The 12,451-nt window shown below is 39.4% G+C and overlaps 1 protein-coding gene across 2 annotated transcripts; it reads right to left on the bottom strand.

The window, feature by feature from the left end:
- Positions 1-189: 189 nt before the first annotated feature.
- On the bottom strand, positions 190-12,426 carry MRS2 (magnesium transporter MRS2). Of its 2 annotated transcripts, XM_033512029.1 has the most exons (11): positions 12,283-12,426; positions 12,019-12,167; positions 10,660-10,696; positions 9,945-10,057; positions 9,344-9,517; positions 8,569-8,699; positions 7,785-7,901; positions 5,028-5,180; positions 3,812-3,929; positions 2,967-3,080; positions 190-1,985 (listed from the first exon to the last, which is right to left on the bottom strand). In XM_033512029.1, the coding sequence occupies exons 2-11, from the start codon at positions 12,076-12,078 to the stop codon at positions 1,875-1,877; spliced, it is 1,128 nt and encodes a 375-aa protein (XP_033367920.1). In that variant the 5' UTR covers positions 12,079-12,167; positions 12,283-12,426; the 3' UTR covers positions 190-1,874. The 2 variants fall into 2 exon arrangements, with proteins under 2 accessions (XP_033367920.1, XP_033367921.1); XM_033512030.1 differs by lacking the exon at positions 12,019-12,167 and having other exon boundaries at positions 192-1,985; positions 12,283-12,424.
- Positions 12,427-12,451: the final 25 nt, after the last annotated feature.

Consider the following 12,451-nt stretch of genomic DNA (forward strand, 5'->3'; position numbering starts at 1 on the left):
TTATAAAACCAGTATATTCTGTATCAATTCCATTCTGAACATACACTCTCCACTGGCTTTTGTTTTTTCAATGTGTGACCTCCACGTAATCTTATTGCACTTGACTGCATTTTGATTACTTGAATTGTAAGAAAAACTTTAAACATTTGCATATGTCTATCAAGATAAAAAGGAGTCTTGCAGAAGACATGTCTTTCGCTCCATGTTTTTATTGTGCTTTGAGTCAGTTATGTACAGGTAAAGCATCAAAATGAATTCACAGAAGCCTCCCTGCAAAAAATTTACAAAGAAGCTTCCCAAACAGCTGCACCAACACATATCAGTTCTGGCCTAAAGCAACTACAGCTCATTTGGAAACATCAGCACCCATCTGCCTTCACATGCTGAGATTTCTGGGGCTTATCAGTCAAGGTATGTGAGCCTTTTTTTTCCATTGGATTGTTCAGTTTGGAGATTTTTTACTACTTTACCTGCTAAGCTTAAAGGCTGCAAAAAACCACAGCTAAAAAACTCGGAAGTGTTACAAGCCCCATTATCTTTCTCACCTTCTCATACCACTAGTATCTGTACTTAAAGCCATGTACAGAACTGTTGGAAAGTAACATGTACATCTGACTTTAACGAAACCAGAATCACAGGCCTGGACAACTTTAATTTATGAACCTTTTTATTTCCATCTTTGACTCATTAGTCCGGAGAAGAATGTTCACAGCTACAGCTACTGTCTTACAGCCCCTGCCAGTACAATGATTTATGTGGTGGCACCTAAGGAGCTGCTCACTGTGTCACAGATTAAAAAAATCCCAAAGAGGAAATGGACAGCATGTGACATGATTTAGACACATTTCATGCTCACTCTGCAACCTGAGAGAAACCAGGGGAGAGCTACACCCTTAAAGAAAAGTCCTAAGAACAAACAGAAATAGTTGGCATAAGGCTTTTACTCCTTCCTTCAGGAAGACATATCACAGGACAGCAGGCTTCCACACCCTTAACTAACATGGCTACTTACTCTAGTGCAGGCTAGTCCATCCTTTGTCTTGAGGGAAGAGAGAAAGCAGAGCCCACCTTAAGAAAAATTAACAACCTGTCTGTTGATTTTTAGCAGAATTTGAATTATGGCAACACAAGGAGCTGTTAAACTGCAGCTGTATCCATGTGTGTTGAAATAGCATCAGAAGGAAAATGCAAGTGGGCATTATCCATAAGCCCACTTTCCCTGTTCCTAGAACTGCTGTTTTGGGTCTAAATTAATTGTTAAGGAATATACAGGATTAGCAGCTACATTTCCAAAGCCTTTTATTGCTCCTTTTTTCTCATTGCTGACAATCTAGAAGTCATGTTTCACCAGAGATGCAGGTATGCTTTCTGCTTTGGAAAACCTGTTCTCTCCTATTAAACAGGGCCTTAAAAATCCATTCAAGAAGGCACTCTTGGGGTGGATTTTTCTTTGAAGTCAGATTCCTAAATCTGCAGTTCAGAACCAGAATTACTGATCAATGCTGACTGCTGTCCTTCTTTAAACCAACAATTCTGTCCTCTGTAAGAAATGCCATTAAGCAAAGCAGTATTTGACAGAAACACTAAAAATGAGAATGCCCAAAAAGTAAGTACATGTATGTGATACAGAAAACTAAAGGCACATACATTGGGTGGAAGTGAAACTACTGTAGAAAGCATTTTGCTATTTTCCCTTGTGTTTCTCTTCTTATGTGCGTGAGCATTAAAAATTTCATTGTAGGTTTTTGGCACAAAATATAGATTAAATTAGCAAGTTTAGAAATTCTTGCAGTTTTCAGTAAGGAAGAACAAATCCAAGGAAAGTGTCCAAAGTCCACCCTGTAACAATAAAAGTCTCTTCATTCCTGCTGTTCCTACTGGTTTGTTAAGGTGCTTCTGCTCAGCCCAAATGTATCTCCTTTAAGGCTGGTCTTTATCTCCACTCTTCCAGCTGCTGGTTGGGATTTTTTCAAAACTGCAGGAACCTAGACAAGAAGCAAAAGAGCTTGTGATTACATGAGAAGCTGCTCTACATGTGACAGAAGGAAATAAGGCTCCACAGAAGCCTGAACTCCGATTTTGCTCCCCTTATTTTCAGAAGAATGTTTTTGGCTTCTCCCTCCCTAATACCTTCCAGTATCTTTCTCCAAGTCAGTCAGTATGTGCTGGACTTGGTTTTGAACTACACTTCAGGATATTCTAGTTAATTGTAGCCACAGTCAACAATCCACAACAAACTACTTCTATCTGCCTCTTAGTAGCAAAAGAGGAGAGGGTAGAAGGGGAGTTTATCTGAGGCTCCATCTGTCACTTGTAACAACTTAACTTTTGACTCTACTGATACTTCTGCTATAAATATCATAGTGCAAAGATGAGGTAGACAATACAGTTCTGCAAGTCCAGGAAAGGACAGTCAATAGGGAAAATGACCCATACATGCTAATCTGAACATGGTCTCTTCGGAAATCTTCCTACAGCTTAGTGCCATCAATGACAAAGATAACTGGTGTGCATGTGAGAAACTATTACAAGCTTCAGACTGAGAGTCAGGACACCACAACCACGACATCATTCTCCAGAGTGATGTTACAGCTAGTGCTTTTCCTCATCATCCTTTTAGCTCTGCTTATTCTTATACAAGACAGGGACTATGGATCTCTTAGAGTCAGTATGTAGGTGGGAGGATGAGGACTACTTCTACCATTAGCCTCAGCTTTCCTTGGGCTCCAGGTGAAAGTAAATACATCACTTTTCATGGAACAGACTGCAGCTTCACTTCTGCCCAGTGCTGTGGCTCCCCACCTCCTTCAATCCAGCTAGGGAGTACCATCTCTGCCATGGAGCAGAACCTGAGCTGAATTCTGCCATGCTTTGTGGCCAACCCCTCTAAGCCTTCTTATTTTCTGCCTTAAGAATGGACTGTAGACACAGAGTGTGAGGCAGGAGCCCCAGCCAGCCATACATACGTGAGGAGGTAGTGGAGGATCCAGGTGCCGCCCAAGGAAGGAAAGTAAGCGCCGCCAGATCAGACCACTTCCCAGAAACATAATCCCTGTCACCAACCAAAATATCCTGGGGTCCTACCGACAGAACACTCCCATTAGACATCCAACTATCTCTCCAGAAAAGGGATTACCCAAAGAAAATCTCTCATTCCCCACCAGAGTTTTCTTCCTTTTTGGGAGGAAGCAGTAAACTCTTCACCATCAACAGCAAAGCCCTCCCGTGGGAAAAGGGCTGTTTCACAGCAAAGCATTTTATTTAGGATCACTCTACTATATTCTGTTACTGTTCCATGCAGTATTCCTTCCTTCATTGGGAAGTTTGAAAATTCAACCCTTATATTGAACTGATTTGAAAAGGAAGAAGTCTTTGCTATGTTTGTTTGTTTTAAAGGTGGCATGTGCAGTTTTAAAGTTGCACCCCCCCCAGCCTGTACTCCTTCCTCCCCAGTTTAGGTATAAACAATAACTGACAGTAGACTGCTTCCTCTGATGTGCTGGAAATGCCTTAGCTGCTTGACAGATACCCTTGTATCTGGAAGACAAAGCTGCTCTTGTCAGAATAGATGTCCATTAAAGAAACTTTAATACTACTTTATAATCAACTACTTATACAACCAAAAATTTGTCTTCCCATTTCTTTTCCATGGACATGACACAGGAAAAAGGCTGCAATACTGTGCAATTTGTTTACAAAGGAAGTGACTGTATGAACACATGAATCACTGGAAAGCATGAGGCTGTACCAAATATGAAATAAGCTGTAAGAGCAGGACCCACATTTTATGATAAACAGAGGACTTCCTTACCTCTTCAAGAGATGACTCCAAGTTCATACCAAAAGCAACTCCTAGGAGTCCAAAGAGAGAGAAAGAGAAAGTCCCCATGGTCAGCTGCAAGTTCAGCCTCATCATCACGTTACGGTGGCTAAAGAAGGGAGAAACATCTGTAAGGGGAACCCAAAAATTTATTTGCTGCCTAAATTCTTAAATTCCATATAGCATGCACTAAAAGCAAATAGTGAAAGAGAGGAAGTCATGCTGAAATTAGGTAACCCAGTTGCAAAGATCATGAAACAACAGTACAAAGAAACTATCATTTTGACATTGGTATATCTGGACACCTCTAAAGGCAGCAGGTTCTGCTTAACCATCATCAGACTTTCCAGCATGGCTCACTTCTCAGAGTAACTGAGTAACAGTAATTTACTGTTACAGAGTAACAGTAAATTTCTGCTCAAAGTTGTGACCACTCACCACCATCAGGCTGGAATTTCTGTCTGTATTCACAATGAACACAAATACATTGTTACTTTGAAAATTAATACATTTTACAAAAAAATGCTGCAGACTACAAACTTCAGTCCTTTTGGGTGAATTCCATATTCAAGTCTTCCAAAAAAAGACTTTTGTGGTTTCCTGATACAGCATCCACTAAGTGCTTCTACAAATAACTCCTCAATGTAGAGAAGAAAGAATATTAAAGACCAACCTCAGACTGGCATGTTCTTGGAAATGCAAGCTACAACTCTTTCTGTAAGAAATCTGACTAAAAGTGAAAAATGTAGCATACAGAGAGACTGAGAAAACTTGCTCTCAAGTTATTACTTTTTGTATCACTCTACAGGGTAACAATTTAACTTGTACTGGAAACCTGAGTAACCTAGCCAGACTCTGGCTAGAAATCTTTTCTGAACAGAATTTTAATATACCTCTCAATTTGCAGACATTTCCTGTATTGAATAGCTCCCCTGAAGGGTCTAGGAGAAGCTAGGTTTCTCTGCTAGGGAAGACTGATGCCTAGCTACAGAGGTACATATTAATTACACACTAATTATGCTATCTTCTTGCTTTGCTTTATCCAGTTCACAATGAGAAAAGTGCATTGCAGCTGTGACTACAAGTCCATTCAACCCTCACTAAGACAGAATTCTCCAGCTTTCTTTGTAGTAAGATTTGAGAAAGTCTAGGCCAAGAAAGTCTAAATTTCAGTCAGTTTTTGGTAATCTAACAGATGGTAGCTAACCTGTCTAGGTTGATAAAGATGATGCTTTCTGAGTCGTCAATCAGTACTCTGAGTTCACGAGCTTCATTTAAAAGATCTTCAGCTTGTCTGTAATAATTCTCCAAGAGCAGCTCCATTTCCTCTGCATGGTCAATTCCAGACATACTCTCCTCACTGTAAGCAACAATTTATATTTTCCTGGTTAGCTACATATTGTATAGAAGTGTATTACTGATGTGTAAAGGCATGTAAGAGTTGTGGGGAATAGTGCTATTAGACACTACACCACAAAATCCAACCTTTTGGTGAGGAACTTCCATCAGTTCCAACAGCATAAAATAAAATAAATACTTTTATATTTATCAGCACCTCAGCATAGGCAGTCAATTATTTCAAGTAGCAAAGTTAACATTTGATGTGCTCAAAGTATGCACACCAGCACAAATGTTAAGTTTTTCAGATATTACAAAGTTATAAAAATTTTGTATTATATATGATTAAGTTATTATCAAATGCTAACTATTTCAACATATTAACTTTTTAGTGCCCTCAAGTGGTGAGAGCTGGTAACGATGCAGTGAAAAACTCCCAACAATAAAACATCCAAAAGTCAATACACAAGCAATTACACAATGATGGACATGGTTTAGGTTATATTAAAATTATTTAGTACTGAAGCATTTGAGCTATACACAGAAATTGCTGCAACGTATTTTTCAATATACTTCCTGAAGCAGCCAAAGAGTGAGCATTTTGATCAAAGATGCTCCTTCCTTAAGTGAAATCTGAGAGGCTGTCATCTTACTTCAGAGTGCTACTGCTGGTGCAGCAGCCTTCCCCTGAAAAACATTTTTCTGGCATTGTGTAGATGAAACTGAGGCACCTGAGGTCCACAAGAGTTTGGAAACTAAGCAGCAAAACCAGGAATATTGTTCATAATTTTCTGTTTCGTGGGATGATCTTATTTTTCCAGAGAGACCTAAATTTTTAATGAATCTCCACCTGGCATTATTGACTGCTAAAGGAACATCTCTGAAATGGTTTGCCATGAAAATAAGTGGTACGTCTTTATAAATCAACTCATGTAAACTCCCTGAGGACTTTTAAAAGGGCTAGTTTCTCTAACTAGTTTTTCTCTTCTAGGGCAGCAACTTAGTTAGCTAACCTGATTTGAAAGCCCTTCAGATCTTGAGGTTTTCACTGCATGGAGATGAGGAGTTTCAGACTTGAAAGTCTTAGAGCACTATCTGCAGTATTACAGCTTCAGCTCAAGGTCACACTCGATGAGTATCTCTACATTTACATCAGCTCCTCTGGGGATACACAAAATACAGACAGCCATAAAGATGTGAAAGTAACTGCCACTGGATGTGCTTTCATTAACTAGCCTCCATCTGTCTCATGACTCTTCCACATTCTGATGTCCCTTCACACAAAGTTGAGGCCAGCCTCATCTCTCTGAGCTAAGCTCACCATTCTGCTGCAAAAGATCTCTGATGGCACCTATCTGCTTAACTGGGATCCTCCACATCCTTTCAGGCTTCCTGAGTTCATCAAATACCACCTATCAGTTGCATCAATCCTGCATCAAAAATCCTGCATCACACACGGCCAACGTGCCTGCATATGTTTCCTGGTGTGCCTTGTGTGCAGACTGCCTCACTGCATCCTGCAGCACAGCTCTTCACACAAACTCCTACTACCTCTCCTACCCTTGTGCAACGGTGTCTGAGACAAGGGATGCCTGTGGGTTTCTCTTGACATGAGCATAAGGTGCCACTGGGATCTTTCCTAGATCCCCTACACAGTGTGAGGCAACAAAGGCTGTGCCAGCAGACTTACTAAGTCTAAAGGAAGGCAGTGAGCAAAACCAGGAAAAAGACCAGCTGCTGATTTAGAAGCAGCTGGAATTAACAGCTACATGTGATACTGCTCCAGAAGATACCTTTGAAATGCAAACCACTTCTGGAACACTGAGTTTCTGCTGCACATTTAGATTAAGCTCTGCAGGACAAGACTTCAAACCCACACTACCATGTGAACAGTATTAATATGTACATGCAATGTAGTTAGGCAAAAGTATCATTCAGCAACTTCACAAAGTATGCTGGAAGGTAACTTCTGCTTTTATATAAAACACATCTCTAGAGCCAAGATTTAAATACAATTCAGCCCAAAACATATTTGGAAATTCTACACTTTATCTTTCAGTTTTTTAATTTTTATTAAAGTGACCAGTGCTGTGTTGCTGTGTGCTGTCTTTCACCAGTGAAACAGGATTGTTTCTGCACATACATCTCCTGGAATGCTGTTCTTCAGGTGTCCAAGACTGTTCTGAGACCTCTTTCCTTTGGGTTCTGCTAGTCAGCAAAAAGCTAGGAGCAAGGCATTCAGAACACTTCTAGTAAAGGAAGTGTGGAGGAATCTGACCTATTCAAGACAAACTTTAAAATCTGTCTCTGGTTTTTATCTTGGTGAAACTGAGGAAAATTCTCTTAGAATGTTGATTTATATTGAAAAATAACATTTGCTTTTTCTGCCATCCTTCTCCCATCCCATCACATACTAGATAAACTGGCCTGTTATGTCAGTAACTATTTGTAACTCTGTAACAATGGTGTTCCTCTCCAAAATGGCAACTACAAAGGTTTCTGAAGTAGCAAGCATTAGGGTTAAAAAAATTTTGAAATACTTTCTTTCCATCCAGTTTAGTGTTCAAGTTCTCCTCAAACAAAATACACTGTTAAAAAAAGGTATGTGGTTTCAAAATATACATACAATACTTGTGGATCAGTCCATTTAGACAGACAGAGTTCTTCTATTAGTTCTTCTTCATCTAAGATCTCCAGGATAGTTTCTTTGAAAACTTTAGCATCTGTTTCCAGTTCTGACAAGCTGAAGGAAGAACAGGCAAAAGGTCAAGTAATCCCGTTGCACCAGTGTCCAAAGGCAACCTTTACATGAGTTTGCCAGCCAGCACCCTAGCCAGATGGAGTGGCCAGGGAAGACTTCCTTGCAGGGTTGTAAGAGCTTCTTCCAAACAGGCTTTACAAGCCACATACTTAGCTGTGGCAGTGATCTGTCTGGGAACCAGTGAGGTACAGACACACACTAAAAGGCACCCAGATGTGTTTCTGGATGTATTTGTAAGCCAGAAAAGCAAGCACTCTTTGAGCACGTAGCAAGTGCATGTTTGCATTGTCATATGAGAGAGGCCAATACTTGAAGGTAGCACTGTACTGGTAACCTCAAAGCACAGATTTACATAGATTTACAAAGGTTTATATTAAGGAGAACATTTTCACACTGATTATCTTAGGTATTACTTTGTTTTGTCAGATGCTATTTAAGAAGCATGACAGTATTTCTGACTATTCAGAATTTCTTTCCGTTTCCCCCCATATCACTAGGTAATTCATTTACTGATTTTTACATTTCCAAATGAGAACCCAGCATTACAGTAATCTCAGATATTAATATCAGATACCATTTTTCAAACACTTCAAAGCATGCCATTTTCTATGGTCATCTTCCAGTGTCTTCACAGCTTATTCTTAGTTACCTCTTGCCATTTTGCAGAAGAATGTGTAGTTTACTCCTATCCACAGATAAAAGCTTGGGATCCACTAGGGCTTCCAGTGTCTCAAGGATCTGAGGCTGCAAAGTGTTAAGTCTTCCCTGCAGTTTGCTGATCTAGATAACAACATGATCCTTCATAAGAATTAAAATAATTCATTTAGAATGATTAGGGCAACTGACTCCTGTCTCTCAACATAGAATTCACAGTAATAGGTAGTTAATACAATCTGCTTTCCAATGCCTGGGAAATACTTCATATATGGATACCCCATAAACACAAAGCCAGTGCACAATACAGTATTTAATAAAAAGTGAACTGAAACCCAGTGACAACCACACCAATAAGGCCTGATGAAGCAAAAATGCTATTGTCTATAGGTGAAAGTAGCAGGCACAGATTTCTAATGATAACTAGATTTCTTATCTGACTCCTGCTCAAAGGCCAAAACCTCAGCACTTTTGTGTGATTTTCATTTCAGCTACAATATGTCTCTAGAAAGGAACTCTGACTTGTTTTTTAATTATCCAAATAGTGGTGATGCCATCATATCCAAATAGCACTTTATTAGAAATGGAAAGAAAACACACATACACACAAAACTGTAAGAACTAAAGAAACAAGGGTCAAAATAAAATAAAAAGAGAAAGTGCAGAATGCATTTAAAATATGTACGTGTAAATATTAACACAAGACTAAAGTCATACTGCTCTTTGTAGCAAGAACTTCCCAAACATTTTAAAAACATGAGATAGCTCACCCAGTACTGCAGGATTGCTTCTATGGCTCGGAATTCAAAGGGCAGGGAATATGTGACTAGTTGACCTTCCCCAGCCAGCTGAGATGCTAGTTCATTGAGGAGCCAGTGTTCCAGACTTAAATTACGATAATCTAGTATCAGAAGAAACTCTGGTGTTATGACAGCCTTCAAGAACTGAAAAAGACAGTACATGTAAATAGTCTGAAAAAAAACTCGCTGAAGATTTTTCATAACTCTGTTGCACATTTCATGACTTGGACTTTGATAAAACCAATCTTCAAACCTTATTTCAGGTCGGAAAATAACAAAATCTCATGCTAACTGCAAAGAGGCTTAGACACAGCAGTGTGCCAGGGATTGAGAAGAGGCTCCCCACAAGCCTTTACTTCCATGACAATGTTAGTAATGTTTCTTCTGTGCTCAACCAGGACAATGGTCACTAATGTGTACAGTTGGTGAATTCACACTCAGATTTCTAGGCAGAGCTCCAAAGAAACATTTACTGCTGGACTGCATGAAAGCTGCTGTTTTCTTGCTGTGCAAGAAAATCAAAGTGCAAGGATGAGAGAGAGTTTACACTCAGCTATAAGGAAAGCATTACCTCCATTCTCATGATGATCCTATTGTTCCTGGTTGCAATGCTCATCACATGTTGAAATCTCAGATCTCGAGCTTGAAGACCCAACTCCTGGTACAATTCTGTTTTCTTCTTTTCTATCATGAAAATATTTTTAGATGAAGACATTTAGAGGACAAGCATATATGTTCTGAAATTAGGAAACATCCTAGTGTGTTACCAAGTCCCACAACAAAACAACCCAGTTATTCTTAAAGGTTTTCTTCCCACTGACTCCTCAATCTAAGTTATTTTCTACAAAATTTAAAAGATTGTATCTTGAATATTGAGATTTTATCTTGGAAAAATTCCAGATATAAGTGAAAAAGTTGGCCATGACAATTTCAGATCAGAAACAAGTGATTCCTTTGAGAAAGCACATGTAATCCTACATGGACAGACAAGGCAATAAAAGCAGCATGCTGGCCAGAAAGAAAAAAGGCAAAGCAAAAATTACCTTCCTGTCAGAGATGGTAATACATTATTTTCAAAATATTACTTAAAAATGTAAAAAAAAATGTAAGAATAAAGATACTATGAAGGATGACAGCAAAACAGAAGAAATGCTGCAACATCCCAAATAAACACAGTAAAGTATCCAAACCATATTTTTTTTTAACCAAGTAGATTTCCCACCAGGCTTTTCTGTATGGGACAAGGAAGAAACTCAATCCCCAAACAAAACTACAGTGAAACTTACCAAAATAGGTAGTATTTCCCTCCTTGTCAAACTTCATCTGGAGGAATGGGAAAAAAAGAATAAATTCACAGAACCACTATAAAACAAGAAATCAATTTCTAGAATTATTTGCACTTTCCTAAAAGCCAAATGGAAAATATATTATAAAGAGAAAGCAACTTTTTATGCTCTCTATTCACAATTAAGCAAAACAATTGCATGAAATGGCCACATTTGTGTTTGTGACTGGTGTCATCTGCATGACTGTGTTCCTACATAAACCTTAGTAAGGTGATTTACAGAGGATCAGACATAGAACAGACTATTTCTGTCAGAAGAGATTTACAATGATCAGAGTCCAGATGCTAAATCAGTTCAGGGCTGACCAGAAGTTAAAGCCTGACATTAAGGATGCTGCCCAAATGCCTCAAATATGCCTCAAATATGCCTCAAATATGCCTCAAATATGCCTCAAATATGCCTCAAATGCTGACAGGCTTGGCATATCAACCACCTCTCCAGGAAGCCTGTCCCAGAGTCTGACTAACCCCTTGGTAAAGAATTGCTTCCTAATGTCCACTCTAAACCTCCCATGGCGCAGCTTTGAGCTATTCCCATGGATCCTATCACTGGATCTCATGGAGAGGAGACCAGCAGGACAACTTAAACCTGGGATTAAAAATTCAGCTATTTGCTCTGGAACACTCTGAAAAATTTACAAATAAAACTTAAAAGAGTACTACGGATTGCATGGTTAGGCTTTGTGCCCACATCAAATATTGCAGACATGCTATTTAGCTTGTAGCCTGCACCTAAACACTTCTTGTCTTAGCATCTTGTCATTCACATGATTCATTTAATGCTTGTATTTCCTAGTAAAATTATTTTCCTGGAAAGACTGCCATGTCTAGATTAATGATGTTTTGCTCATAAATAACGTAGCTTAATCTACTAAGTCTACTAATCTAATTACTGACTTTTAAACTGACTTTCAGTGAATGAAGCCTACCTAAGCATGCATTCCAGCAGAGCTGCAGTGGAGGCTACAAGGCACCTTGTTACAGAATGACTGCTTTTCATTATCAGCAAGGAGACCACACCTTCCTTCACTGGCACTAATAATGTAATTTTTCACTATATATATATTTATATATATATGTATCTAAAAGAAAAACATAACGTGCAAACCAAGCAGTTTGCAAACAGTTTTCAGTCTCCTTTATAAAGAAACCAGAGATAGGGCTTGCTTTTCACCAAATCCTAGATTTGCTTAGAATTGCAGCTATCAAGACACAAGACCAATATTCCTACAGGTATTAGCAAGCCTTGATCAACTTAAGAAGAAACTTCTGACTGCAGTACTTCCAGGAGTTGACTTGCCTTCACAATTGGAGCCAGAGAACTTCTAGCAGATGCCGGGCCTTCGAAAAGCATCTTCATCAGCACTATGTACTCTAACTGGTCCTCACATCAGAGTAGCTCAAAGCAACAATTTAGAACTAGGAATGTTCCCTGAGACACAAATCCACCTGTTTTTATGACGGTTTAAGATTAACAAACAACCAAATAAACAAACAACAGGGAAAAAGCACCATTATCTTGCACCAGCTGCCGTCGCTGGCAGAAATGCCTGCAGGTACTTACCACTGCAAAAACAGGAGACACGCTGGCTAGGGTGGCTTGGGAGGTCTCAGTGGGGGCATTTTGGTAAAATTTACCTGCGGGAAGAGAACAGAAGAGAACACAGCTTTACTTCCAGCACACCGCCCTTGGCCTTGAGCCGCGCGGTGCCCCGCTCTCAGCTCCGGCACAC

Source organism: Parus major, chromosome 2 (assembly GCF_001522545.3).
Source record: "Parus major isolate Abel chromosome 2, Parus_major1.1, whole genome shotgun sequence".
Lineage (NCBI taxonomy): Eukaryota > Metazoa > Chordata > Aves > Passeriformes > Paridae > Parus > Parus major.

Coding starts and splice junctions, on each gene's coding strand:
- MRS2 (XM_033512029.1), bottom strand. CDS start 12,078: ATGAAGATGCTTTTCGAAGGCCCGGCATCTGCTAGAAGTTCTCTGGCT. Junction 10,058..10,659: donor GGGAAATACTACCTATTTTG/GTAAGTTTCACT, acceptor TTTTCATGATAG/AAAAGAAGAAAACAGAATTG. Junction 3,930..5,027: donor ATCTTTATCAACCTAGACAG/GTTAGCTACCAT, acceptor TCCCTTCTTTAG/CCACCGTAACGTGATGATGA.